We start from the raw sequence: 14613 nt of genomic DNA, 5'->3' as shown, positions 1-14613 counted from the left end.
CCTGACAAATTTGCGAGTGGTTTAATTTGTGATTGTGGAGTACAGTACTGAATAGAGAAATGTATGCATGCGTGTCACATTCATGTCAGGATCAGAGTTAATATTTCCTTATGTTTTTAATTCGCACCCATTTACAAAATTCACGAAAGTAAAAACCTCACGAAATATCCGGTGGATAGAGTAAATAATGCACTGTTATGGGTGCATCAGGGTGATGCAGCAGACGTGTTGATAACCTCATAGTCAATATAAAGTACCCTCCCAATGGAGGGCCTTGTGTTGACTGACTGCACTGTACACAAATCTGTGTGTTGCAGCTAGCATCATGCTGTAAAATTTTTCATGGCCCCATAACACATAAAAAAAAAAGAAAACATGCTGTGATCAAGCGCCACAGTGTACTCGAGCGCACCAGCTGTCAGCCAGCTTAAAAACAAATTGAAATTCAGACAGACCTGTGTGATGATGGTTGTCTTGACAGTCTGAGAGCTAAATAATGGGTAGTGAAACAAAGCTATAGATAATGCATGCAAACTGGATTTCCAAGCATTGAAATGCTTTGGTTATACTAAATTACAGGTGAATTGAATATCTTGTTCCTAGGTCACCAGAGGTGAAGTATTCATAAATGTGGAAATATCAGTAAGCTGGCCAAATGGAATGTGTAGACTGTGTTACATAACATGTTGCATTTACCCCATCAAAACAAAACACCTGACCTACATGCATATTTGTTATTGGCTGCATCTTTCAAGCTATCTGCACTGTACATGTATGTAATTGTCAAATGACTGTAAGATTTTGCATTCTGTATAAAACTGTATAATAAATATGTGTATGTTTATCCTCATGTTAGGCCTGTTGTCATGGGTTACTGCAACCTGGATGCCAGTATCCAGGTCTGTGCTGTGTTTACTGATGATGAAGAGCTTCTCATGCCGGACCAAAGCAAACAGAAGGTGAGGCCAGTGTAATGGGCATTTCTTGGAGGGAAATGCTCGAACTGTTGTGAAAAAACAAATAGCAAATTATAGATATCGTGCATTCAAGTACTGCATTATGCAAGCATTAATTTAAATGGTTTGAACATCGTAGAGATATGTTTGAGGGAAAGGACTTATTCTGCAACTTTTTTTCTCTGCCACGAAAAAAAAGAAAAATGAAGTGAAATGAGAAGGAAGCTGCTGTGCTCTATTTGAACACTGTAATTCTGTGATATAAGAGTGTTAGTTTCCAGAGGCAGGCAAGCAAATGGTTATCTATGTAACTTGTCACTTGTTCAGTCAGTCATCAGGAATGATAGATGTTATCAATGTTAATTTTCATAGTTGTCAATTGTATGATATTTACCAGACACGCTGAAAATACATTTATTTTCTGACCCTTTGACCTACAGTGAACAATCATTGGATTGTCATGATTTTAAGTAAAAAGCATAGTTTGAGCTTAAATTATTGTCTTTCATCTCAACTGATTGACAAATTGCCCTATATTGATGTAAATAAGCACTGAATTATTCAGTGTTTTAGAAGAACCCATGATAAAAAGATCATGGGCTTACATACTCAGACTAGATGTAGGTCAATTTGTCAGTCAGTTGCAAGAAAAACAGCAAGAATTTCATGAAGTTGAATATTGTCTTTCAGTTCAGCATACAATACAAATGATATGTCAGGGGATATTACTAGGAAAATACTCGATGCATCTCAGCACCAAATGAAGTTTGTAGTTTTTAAAAATGTTGGTTGTCATTTGATGTGTCTCTGCAAGTCTTGGAAGATGTGTTTATTTGTACACTCAATTCAATGTTTAGTACATTCAGTTACTGCCCCAGACTTTCAATCTATGTATTCAAACAATGTGATTTCACAGCCCAGAAGAATATGTGTATAGGTTTTGCGCTTTATACATTGTATATATTATTATTATTATTTTCCATTGTACTTTCTACAAGTAGTGTATGTATGTGGTCTCAGTGGAAAAAAAAAATCATGTTCTCCCTTAGAGTCATGTATGTGTGTGATCTGAGGGAAAAGTTCTATTTATTTGTCTCTTGCTGTAGATGGCCAAGCATCCGACAGTGACCATTGGCTGTGCCCTGCTCAGTCCTCCAGGGGTGGTATTCTTCACTGTGAATGGACAACCAATCAGTGAGTCTACTGTATTCTTTGCTGAATAATTATAACTTCAGAAATAACGAGAATTCTGAATAACATGCTTACCCACTGTCTCTGATAGAACAGAGAAAGACAACACCAAATTGAGCTGGAAGAAGTAAAACTTCAAACTCTGTAGGGGCACTGAAAGTATTTTCTTTCTTTTTTTTTGTTTAAAGCAAAGAACAATCTGGTGCCACCCTGATTGAAACAAAACTCTGAGTATAAAAAAAAGTATTACTTTTTTCATTGAATTTATTGTGTATACCTGCTTACACATTATGTCACATAAACCTGCTGAGATGCTGAAATTCTGATATTACTTTACCTGATCATTACTTTACCATAGGTTTAGCAATATGTAATGTTGTAGCATGCAACCAAGGTTGTACAAACTGTGTGCCAAGTCAATTAATACTGATAGCACATTCAATCTGATGAAGTTGAGAGGGTCAAAACTTGAGGTAAAACTCCCTAATTTCACCAGTTGATTACATACCAAGTTTTGATAGTCGTACCTTTGTAGATACATCACAGAAGTTAGTATGTCAATATTGCAGTATAGGGCAATTGACCTGTCATAGTTTTGCAAAATATGGTCATTGTTCAGTATGATTTACACCTGAAAATACCAAGGTTATATACGACATGGTATGTACTGCCATTTCAGTTGTCATCACGATGTTAAACATTTATGGCCCAAATTTACAAAGGTGGTTTTAATTTGGACCATGGTCTGAAATGAAATAGGCGTTCCTTTGACAGGCGCGTATCAATGCGTGTTTTTTTATTGGACATCTATTGGCGTACACAATCTGTTGATCATATTTATGCAGAAGAAATTTGCATAAACCATGGTTTGGATTTAAACCACCTTCATGAATTTGGGCCTTTGAGGCTACCAATTTTATGATACATGTATGAGTATTTACATTGAGGGATTGTAGTGTTATGGTAAGATTCAAGAGATACACCATATGTTACTCACCTTTCTATAAGAGTTGCAGCCCAGAAGAAAGTAGTACTGTCTAGTCTCCAATAAAGAAACCTTGATTCCGCAGGTGGCAATTATGAAAATGTAGATGATATTCTGTTTATACCCCTCATCAAAATACTTTTCAATAGATGCACAGATGTGAATAAAAAGAAAAAAAAAAATCAGTTTCCATAAAGTAAATCTGTTAACCAATCTGTTAATCTGTTTTGAATCATGCAATCATACTTTGTCTTTGGTACTAAGTACTGTAAACCTGTACAGTGAAACCCCTTTATAACGAGTTCGGTTATAACGAGGAACCGCTTATAACGAGGTGATCGCGTCGGTCCCGTTTTCCTTTGCGTGTAAACCTATGGCAGAACGAATCGGTTATAACGAGTTCGGTTATAACGAGATTCCGGTTATAACGAGGACAATTTCGGTGCATCATGATAAAGAAAAACATAAGCAATTTGGTCGGATATAACGAGGTTCCATTTCTTGACTAAATTGCCGCTTTCAAACATGCGACAAACGAAACACTGAAAACCGAATTCACGCTATCCACGTCTTTTTCCGTTTTGCAGAGAACCGTTCCTTCCATGTTTTCTTCTAAATCACGCGATAAGACACAGCTTGAATGCCTTCCGATGTTCCTACTAAATAATTAAACATAGTCATTCGATTTTCTTTTCCGTGAGATACGCGTGCGTGATATTAGGGCAGACCACACGGCAACGAGAAAAAAAAAAATAACGCATTCAAAAACTTTTCATGTAGCGACACTTGTGGCCAAAAATGGACATGGAATGCGTGTGCAACTCATTATTATATCCTTTCCATTTTTAGTTCCGACTTCCAGTTCTTTTGCTGCTTAGCAAATATGAGTGTGGATGATCAAAGCCGAAATAATTAATGAAATCATCGCGATCCCGTCGGGTGACAGTAGCGTAAAAATAGTTGAATAACGCATGTTAACCTCCTTAATCGGTGTTCAGAAAAAGAAACAAACGCATTTATTAATTTGAATAGATATGCATTTGTCCATTATCATTTAACAAATGATAATTTAAATATGAGTGTGTATGATTAAAGCCGAAATAATTAATGAAATCATCGCGATCTCGTCGGGTGACAGTAGCGTAAAAATAGTTGAATAACGCATGTTAACCTCCTTAATCGGTGTTCAGAAAAAGAAACAAGCGCATTTATTAATTTGAAGATCTGGATTTGTTCATTATCATTTAACAAATGATAATTTAAATATGAGTGTGTATGATTAAAGCCGAAATGATTAATGAAATCATCACGATCTCGCCATGTGACAGTAGCGTAAAAATAGTTGAATAACGCATGTTAACCTACTTAATCGGTGTTTGGAAAAAGAAGCAAACGCATTTAACAGTTCAAGGATGTACAAAACTCGAAGAGATTTTCGAAAGAAAATAAAAAATGCATTTTTAATCCCGTCGGACGTAACGATCATATATTGTATAAAATTACAGCCGAAATGATTCATGAAATTATCGAATTCCCGCTGTGCTCCAACAGCGTAAAATACCCCTCAAGACTTAACGGTTAACAACGCATGTATGTTAACTCTGAAATTATCGCGATCTCGCCAGGTGACAGTAGCGTAAAAAATAGTTGAATAACGCATGTTAACCTAAATCAGAAAAAGAAACAAACGTATTTATTAGTTTGAATAGATCTGGGTTTGTTCATTATCACAATTTTAACACTGCATTTCACAATGAAGATTTTTCTTTCTTTCAGAATGGTCTATGAGGTACAGATTTGCGTAAAAAGGATCACAACTTAACCTTCCACATTCAGTCCTGTCGCATATTTTTCAAGAACAGATGTACAAAACGCGAAGAGATTTTCGGAAGAAAATAAAGGACGCATTTTTAATCCCTTCGAGGGCAACGATCATATATTGTACAAGATTACAGCCGAAATGATTCATGAAATCATCGCATTCCCGCTGGGCACCAACAGCGTTAAAATACCTCACAAGTTATGGTAAACAACGCCTGTATTTTACTCTATTTGCGCTGGTGTTAGGAAAAATTAACAAACAAGAATTACAACGAGATATGAAACTCGTCAGACTGACGAGTTAGGTGATACGCTTGGGGTTATCAGATGTCGGTCCTCTGTGATCGACAAAGAAAAGAATGTGATATAGGCACCTTGAAGTTATAATTGAGTTTGCATGCAAAACCGTTTCCCTAACCTCTCGGCCACGGGACATCCACGGAAATGGTAAGGCAAAAAAGAAATGTATAGATATTACAGGGAGAAAAGTCAATGCCCACTCAACCAACGTGGCCGCGTGAACATGTATTGCATTGCTAGACGGAAATGCGGCCTTGTAACTACTGATGTCGCTATGCCATTTCTGGCAACTTGGGAAAAATACGTGCCGTAAACATAAAACCTATAATCGGCTGGTTTTGATACCTTGCCTTTAATCACAATTTTCAGTGTGATGACGTCATCAAAGTACAAAACAATGATGTGGTCTTGAAAGACAATTGTTCAAAGTACAACACCTTCGTCGTCGTCATTACATATTATGATCAGTTTGACAAAGTCAGCCTGCAAAATTTTGCAGCAGTCGAAGCAATATGGTCTCCAACACAAAAAAGAGGGATATGGTGTGTGTGTGTGTCTGTGTGTGTGTATAGGTGCGTTTATATATGAATGTGATTTCTACATGGACGAATATGTAATACAAAATTGAAGAAAAAAAAGTAAAATAGCTAAGTATTTTGTTTCGTGATCTTGTGGGGTTCGAACCCGCACGTGTGCAACCTCACGTCTCTGAGACGTCGCCTTTAACCACTCGGCCATACGTTTCGACGAGAAAAAAAAAAAGAGGAACGTAAACTTATGTATGTGAAAGATGAATCAGGAATCGTTTTGTCCACATTCCATTCTCATTTTCAGTTTTAAACTGCAAAATTGTCAAACTAATGAGGAGATTTCAAAGAATAACATGCATGATTACTGCAGCTTATTGTCTCAGTTACCACACACTTAAGTTACAGAGGAAATGGAGCAAAATCATCTGAGATAAAGGTGCTTAAACGTTGTCAAGTCAATGCACATTAAAAAAAAATCACCTCCCATAGACATAACATGTAAACTTGTCTGATTTTGAGTCTTTACCTTTATAATAACAATTTGAAGTATGATGGTAAGTCTTCTCTAACCAAGAGTGTGGAACGTAAGCTTCTACGTGAAAGATGAATCATGACGATCACCCGTGACCGACACATCTTCAAAGGGATCAGTTATTAGAAGTGGAAGCCCTCGTGCCAAGCATATTGTCTCAGCAATTCCAAAGCAATGATACCCTTACATTTATGCATACCATAATTTCCCTCTGAAATCAATGGTAGGTATATTCATGGACAATTGCTTGCCTTGTCCATAAACTTTGCTTTACAAACTTTCAGTGAAACGTGTCATAACATAATTCTGTAACTCCATTAGCAGGGATTGACTTCATAAAGAAAGATATATCAAATTGAACGCTTAGCGCGTATAACTAAGGGGGATTTTAGCCTGATGCTCTGTTCTTCACTGCTCAGATACCAACAACACTCATTACCTACGGCTACGTATAGAGAAACAGCCATGACGAAAATAAGTTATTCCTCTTCTTTGGCAGATAGACACACAACCCCTTTAAACCACACTATAATTGACATGGAGGGACATGAAAAAGTTCATTACTACTACTAAACAGTGATGCCTTCTACTCATGTGGCACAAGATACCTCTATAGCAACATTAAAACCTGTCTACAACTCCGTTATTGCGTCAAACAATAACATCCTGGAATTTCAAAGAGATGAGCGAGACGCCATACACCTGGCCTAGAGTTAATTCATTCAGTTGCCATTCCTACTCCAGTTGAGTTATGCAAATTATTTTCCGACCTGTCTTGTGACAATATAACAGGAACAAACGTAGAGAAAAGGAAAGAGAAAAGGAAAGGTGGCAAGCGGGGCACTGTACCAAGGGCAGTTTAAACAATACGTATGATAAATGAAGCAAATCCAACCTCCAGCCTCCGACAAAAAAAAAGGAACTTGAGCGACTGTGTGTCGTGGGGTAGTATAATTGATAAGATAATACGATAATCGATCGGAATAAAGCTGAACTGCCAAAAGAAACACAAAGAAAGAGAGAGAGAAAAAAAAATGATAGCGTCCTGCGGGTCTCGAACATCTCGTCCTAAGGTAGTGCATAATGACCATGCAGCGCGCTAAGTGACAGCCACACGGCTGTACCGAAGATTGGATGTGAAATTTATCTTTATTTTATATATATATATATATATATATATATACTTATATATATATATATATATATATATATATATATATATATATATATACATATATATATATATATATATAAAATATTTATACCATATACAACGTGAAAAAGTTCATTACTACTACTAAACAGTGATGCTTTCCATTCATGTGGCACAAGATACCTCTATAGCAACATATAACCTGTCTACAACTCCGTTATTGGGTCAAACAATAACAACCTGGAATTTCAAAGAGATGAGCGAGACGCCATACACCTGGACTAGAGTTAATCAATTCAGCTCCCATTCCTGCAAGTTATTTAAACGTACATGTTCCTACCTATCCTGTTACAGTATAACAATAACCAATGAAGAGAAAAGGAAAGAGCACACGAAAGGTGGCAAGCGGGACACTGTAACAAGGGGCAATTTACAACATTAAGTGTGACAAAATTAATGAAGCAAACCCAATCTCCAAACTCCAATAAAAAACAAGGGAAATAGAGCAGCCGTGTTCACGGGTTACGTACACTTGATAAAATAATACGATAAATGACATCGGAGTAAAGCTGAACTGCCGAAAAAAAAGAGAAAAAAAAGAAAGAACGGATAAAAGTCCTGCGGGAGTCGAACCTCTCGCCTTCCGGTATGGCATTATGAACAACCAGCGCGCTAACCGATTATGCCACATGGCTGTCCTGAAGATCGAGTGCGAAACTTAAATCTAAATACTATCGTGACAGTGTTGACTTGTGATGGCGCTATTCAACTTCCCACAAGTGGCAGCGTGGATTCGATCAATATACAGTTGCAAAGAAAAATTGGGAATCGTTCCGTACAGATTGCATTCTCATTTTCAGTTTTAAATTGCAAAATTGTCAACCTGATGAAGAGATTTGAAAACATAAAATGCATGATTACTAAAGGTTATTGTCTCAGCTACAACATATTTATGTTTCAGAGGAAATGGAGTAAAATCAGATGAGGCAAAGGTGCTTAAACGTTGTCAAGTCAATGCATGGTTTTAAAAAAAATCACCTCCCATAGACATAACACGTAAACTTGTCTGATTTTGAGTCTTTACCTTTAATCACAATTTCTAGTATGATGACGTCATCATATTTCAAAACCATCACATGGACTTGAAAGGTAAATGTTCAAAGTGCAACATATCTGAATTTGGGGTAATATTGAGCTTAAAGGTCCAGTTTACCTTTGGGAGCAGTGAATTAAAAAATGTTCAAGATATCACATTTGATGCATATGTGTAGGTCTGTTGTATCACAAAACATCCTACCATATAAAATTTTGGCAATAAAGCCTAAAATATGAGGAGATATCAGCACTTTTCTCAGTAAACCATAACTGTATACGGTTTAGTCTCGAAGCATTCTTATTATAACTATTGTTCACATTTTGTGTATTTAACAATACTTAACATCGATTACACGGATTCAAATTTTTACAGTGGTTGTTTCTATACCTAACTCACATTTTAGAACTATTTTAAAGCACTAATGTTGGGTTTTTGTTTCATCTGCAAATGGTAAATTATGCCTTTAAACAACAGAGATATGAGCAAATGAATGTCAGAAACAGTACCTCAAAAAAATCAATTCCACTTTTTTGATTTAAAATGACGATATGATGACGTCATCGCGTTTTCCTGGCAATACTGATACTTGGAATGTTATTTACAATTCATATACTTTTGTAATATGCAATAGAAATATAGGGTCAACGGACGATTTAAAGAGCTATGGCGAAATAAACAAAGACATGTTTTTTCACCATATTTGCAGAAAGACGCGCACGCGGAATTTCAACTTTGACGCCAGTGCATTCCTTTGTTATAGGTCGAAATCGATCGGAAATCAATGGATATTATTACTCAAAGTATCAGGAATCCAAATCAGTCAAAAAAATTGCATTTTCATGTTGCTTACGGGCTCTACGCGCGAAATTGCGCGGACGGACGCGCACGCGAGAAAATGTTTGAAACGCTTAAAATTGTCTGAAACTTCGAGATTTCCCATTGGGAAGTCGTTTTGAGCCTTTTAAAATTTTGACGCGCGCTTACGCGCGCCTAATGATGACCTGTGTAACTAGCCTTAAAAAGTAAGATAGAGCGTGACCTGAACTTCATGTCCACCGAAAATGATACAGAAATGACATCTAGTTATGAAGTTATGATCGATCATGTGACAAGGTCCGAAAATCACAAAATGGCGCCTAGATGACGTCATAGATATGTTACTGTCATGAAAACCTTATCGTGGCTAGATTTTGTCATGAGACATGTTGACTGAAAATGTCATGTTATTTCGTAATGTCATTCTTGAGATATTGACGACACAAAATTGTCCAGAAAGAAAGAAGAATAAAAAAAAATAAAGAGAGATTTTGACAATCACAATAGGTGATACGCTGATAGCGTATCACCTAATAAAGAATTATCTCATTTCAACCCCTACTTTTTCGTCTAATTCACAAATAAATTCCCTTTATTATCTCAATAATAATGATCCATAATTGTGTAATAACAACGCAAAGGATGTTCTTAAGTTTCTTTCGTTGATGGGTATATTCCGATGTCGTGCTTATGTTTTTCTTTGTTTTTGATGCGTACGGTTATAACGAGGTACCGGTTATAACGAGGTAATATCGCCGGTCCCACGGACCTCGTTATAACGGGGTTTCACTGTACATGCAACCTATTATGCTTGTGGAGCCAAAGGGTTTAAAAGAAAGAAGAGAAATAGACATCACGAGACATCAGCATTTATGGTAGCAACTAACAAGAAAAGAGATTATTTTTGCCATGTATGCCATCCTTTATCATTTGGCTAGTTAAAGTAAATGTTGATCAAAATACATGTACAGTCAACCTTGCCTCAGTCAAATGTATTTGGACTGAAGAAATAGCTTTGACTTTAATAGAGAAAATTCTATTTATGACTGGTTAAAATCAATAGAATATAAAGAGAAGAGGGCTTGAAAAGACCTTCAACTTAGGCGATTATTCAACTTACACATACGCAAGGTTGACTTAAGCAAGGATGTCTGTGCTGTCAGATATACACATTTATGTGATCTGTAAAATGATTTTCGAACCTAGGAAAGCTTTTTACTGTGGCCAGTGAAGACCAACCAAGTCAACCTCTGACACCCTGCACCAACAATCCCTACCTCAACATCAACTTTGGTCAGAGTGCTTTCCTCTATGGACCTGCCAATGACTTTGACCAGAAACTGTACATGGCAGCACTACTGCATGACTACTGTGGACACATCATGAATACTGGACAAACAGAGGGTAAAGTTTCCTGAATGGAAACTTTTGAACTGGACCAAGGATCAGGTCGATGTGGTTTGGAGCTTCAGCATCAAAACTGAAGATACCTAAATGCAATGTATTCCTGTCAAGGAGGTGTTGAATATGAACAGACTCCCAAGTTGGAGGGTTAACTTGCCATCTCATGACTTTGAAGTTTTTCTTTGTTAGTCACAAATGAATGATTGCTGTCCTTCCTTTTTAGAGTGGCATGTACATTTCATCACACCTATTTGCTTTATATATTGTATATCTATATATATATATGTATATATATATATATATATATATATACACGCACTTAGCAATGTTGCTGTTGTTTCTTTCATTTTTTTTTTTCAACTGCACTTTTCATTTGTATGGGTGCTGCCTAAGTTTAATGATATGAAATTTTACAACAAAGTCTTATTCCTCGTAACACACATGCTTGAGTGAAAGCATACATACACAATTATATGATAAAGACATTTCTCAGAATGGCTGAAATGATATGATGCCTGTAAAAAGAGCTCGCCCTCTATCCGATATTCCCATTTCTCTTTGTTTAGGTATATATTTAGGGATGAAGACACCAAGGTGTACAATCTACTGTAATGAACACTTATTGATGACTTTGTGACATCCAGAAACAGTTAATTCCATGTGGTGGCAGTACGACAGACTTTTTTTTTCCATAGAACATTGCATATTATTGCCGAATAGATGTAGCTGGTTTTGCATAATTTGCACAAAAATACAGAATGCAGAGAGTCAAGTGTGTGCATAGTTTTATGTAGCAAAACTACTTTCAGACAATCTGAAAAGTAGAGTACATGTGAAGGTATAACAAATACATGAGATGTCTGTTTGCATTGTGGCGGTAACAAAAGCTGCTTGAGAATATGCCATCAAAAACAAACTTAAAGCCCTGTCAGTGTGTAGCTTTTTGCATGTCTAATTATTTATTGTGATATTTTCTATTATTCATTGGTAAGTCTGAACAAAACTCAGTGTATATTTCTTTGACTGCACAAAGATGAAGTACGATAAAATCGGCATATTCTGCATTTCTGTGAAGATTTTTCATGTACCGTTAATTCAAAATAGAGGTCATCAGATCTCTCAAGTCAGAGTGTTTTATTTGTCCCAGGTGAAGAAAGTGAAATTTTACTATTTGCCTCACAGAAGTAAACAGATATTTTCACTGTGGTGAGAATTGTAAAAAAAAATGTTTACTAGTCCAATTTCCTGCAATTGATTCTCTGTGTTGTCAATTGATGCCCACACTGAAATAGGTACATTTCCTGTTGGCTCACCGTGAGGAAATTATACATTTTGATCGGAATGTGAACATTGGTGAACATGTTTGATGGTTTACTTCGTAGAGTGAAGGGTCTGGAACATATACTGGCGCTCAAATTACTTGGTCAATAAAGTACCTGGTGATTTAGCAATTACAGTGTAGTACAAGGCAACAATCACCGCCCATTGGTTTACCCTGCCTACTCTTTATTCTTCTCAGTACTGTAGTATCAACAGTGAAATTGATGTTTTTACATGTGGCTCATGAACACAAGGTGAGGTGGAGTAGTTAGTGATTTGTACAAGCCTTGGAAATTTCAAATGCAGATGTGTGTAAATATAGATTTTGTGTTTCTTATTTTATGTGAAGAAGTATATTAAAAATAAAACACAACACTTAATACCTGTGAGCCCTTTTGTCAGTCTGTTTTTGCATGTAGTTGTGTATCGTACTGTATATGTGCCTGTGTGTATGTGTGCAGAGCTCCCTGATCCTGTAGGAGTCTCCCTGAAAATGTCAAAATCTGTTAATGTCTGAATAAAAGAATATTAAAATCTCCCTGATTTAGGAATTATTTTCTCCCTTTGAAATGCATGTAACACACAGATATCTCCCTGATTGCTGTGTGAAATCTCCCTGATTTGGATATGGGAATGTTGGCAGACCTGTGTGTGTAATCTTGTTTGACTTGCTGATGTGATAAATATATCTATACATGTAATATATATAATGGTATTATTATCCGCGTGTTGGAATAAGAGCATGAAGACGATGAAGACAAACAAGTTGACATAATACATTAGAATCTATTTATTTATTAAAGTAAGTCTGAACATAAACAATTTGATGCAAGAAACTAGGAAGACATGCAAGAAACTAGGAAGACGCATAAGTTGCCAAGATACAAATAATAACAAAAGCCTGGCTGGACGCATGGTATAAGCGCTAGGGGGTGACGTCACAAAGGAAAAAAGAAAAGATGCGCAATTTAAAGCAATAAAGTGCGAAGGTTATTATGACGCAAGAAAACCTAGGCGCATATTAAAGTAAGCGCGTGACGTAATAAAAGAAAGTAAGGAAGATGCCTTAGAAAAATAAACAATTAGACAAAACAAAAAACAAAGGCAAGACGTCACAAAGAAAGGTCCAAGATGAAGAGCATCTTCCTTACTTTCTTTTATTACGTCACACGCTTACTTTAATACGCGCCTAGGTTTTCTTGCGTCATAATAACCTTCGCACTTTATTGCTTTAAATTGCGCATCTTTTCTTTTTTCCTTTGTGACGTCACCCCCTAGCGCTTATACCATGCATCCAGCCAGGCTTTTGTTATCATTATTTGTATATTGGCAACTTATGCGTCTTCTTAGTTTCTTGCATCAAATTGTATTTGTTCAGACTTACTTTGATAAAGGTCTTTGACCGAAACGTCAGTCCAATTTTTTGGCTCCTGCGGTGTCTATACGACTGATTTTACTCTTTATATATATATATATATATATATATATATATATATATATATATATATGTATATATATATATATATATAATATAAAAAAAAATATGAAAAAGATTACCGCCAATGCATTTTGATCGATTATCCGGGTCGACCAGATTTTAAGGAAACTTTTAATTCCTCGTTGGCTGCTTCCCTTCAGCTGTATGTATTCCATAGATCCGTTTTTACTTTTGCTTGTTATGATCGTTAATCGTTGTTATTCCCTGTTGTTGTTTTTATGCTGAACAAATAAATTCAAATTCAATTCAAATTAAAATATATATATATATATATATATATATATATATATATTTACGTGTATAGATATATTTATCATATCAGCAAGTCAAATAAGATTACACACACAGGTCTGCCAACATTCCCATATCCAAATCAGGGAGATTTCACACAGCAATCAGGGAGATATCTGTGTGTTACATGCATTTCAAAGGGCGAAAATAATTCCTAAATCAGGGAGATTTTAATGATTTTTTACTTTGACATCCAAAACGTATTTAGGTACTTGTTGCGATAATCCCAAATTGCAGTTCCCTTGAAGTTTAACCAGGCTAAACATTGTAAATAATGTGAGTTGAGTCAAATTCACTTCCTTTCTAAAGTTGCTCTGTGATCTAATGGAACAAATCCTCTCACCAAGCCTCATCTTTACATTATTTGACAAAATAATATTTGAAGGAGGGTAGGAGAGAGGAGAAGGAGAAAGAGAGGGAGGTATGGGAAGGGGCAGAGAGATGTAAAAGAAAGCAGAAACAAGTGGCATAACTTAGATATACTTTGAACTATGCATTTATCTTGCATCTTAACAGTGGCAATTTGAATTAAAAAAAAAGGCTTTTTAACAAATTTTCAGGCAAATACTGTCACATTGTAATTAGCATATGACACCTGAAATGGATAACTAATTTGATAATGAAAACTGGTAGGGATATTATACATTTGTAAGCAAATGCGAGAAGTGTTAGAACTTTTTTTTTTTTCCTTCTTGGAAGGGGGGGGGGGGGGGAGCGGGG

General features: G+C 36.1%; 1 protein-coding gene across 1 annotated transcript in view; it reads left to right on the top strand.

The window, feature by feature from the left end:
* LOC140241558 (uncharacterized) overlaps positions 1-11025 on the top strand; it is a 37772-nt gene extending 26747 nt beyond the window's left edge. The window contains exons 29-31 of the mRNA XM_072321294.1: positions 857-959; positions 2063-2150; positions 10587-11025. Of these exons, the coding sequence (XP_072177395.1) occupies positions 857-959; positions 2063-2150; positions 10587-10798 (403 nt within the window). The 3' untranslated portion in view covers positions 10799-11025. The remainder of the gene's footprint in view (positions 1-856; positions 960-2062; positions 2151-10586) is intronic.
* The last annotated feature ends 3588 nt before the right edge of the window (positions 11026-14613 follow it).

Source organism: Diadema setosum, chromosome 18 (genome assembly GCF_964275005.1).
Source record: "Diadema setosum chromosome 18, eeDiaSeto1, whole genome shotgun sequence".
Taxonomy (NCBI): domain Eukaryota; kingdom Metazoa; phylum Echinodermata; class Echinoidea; order Diadematoida; family Diadematidae; genus Diadema; species Diadema setosum.
This window is presented reverse-complemented; position numbering and strand designations above follow the sequence as displayed.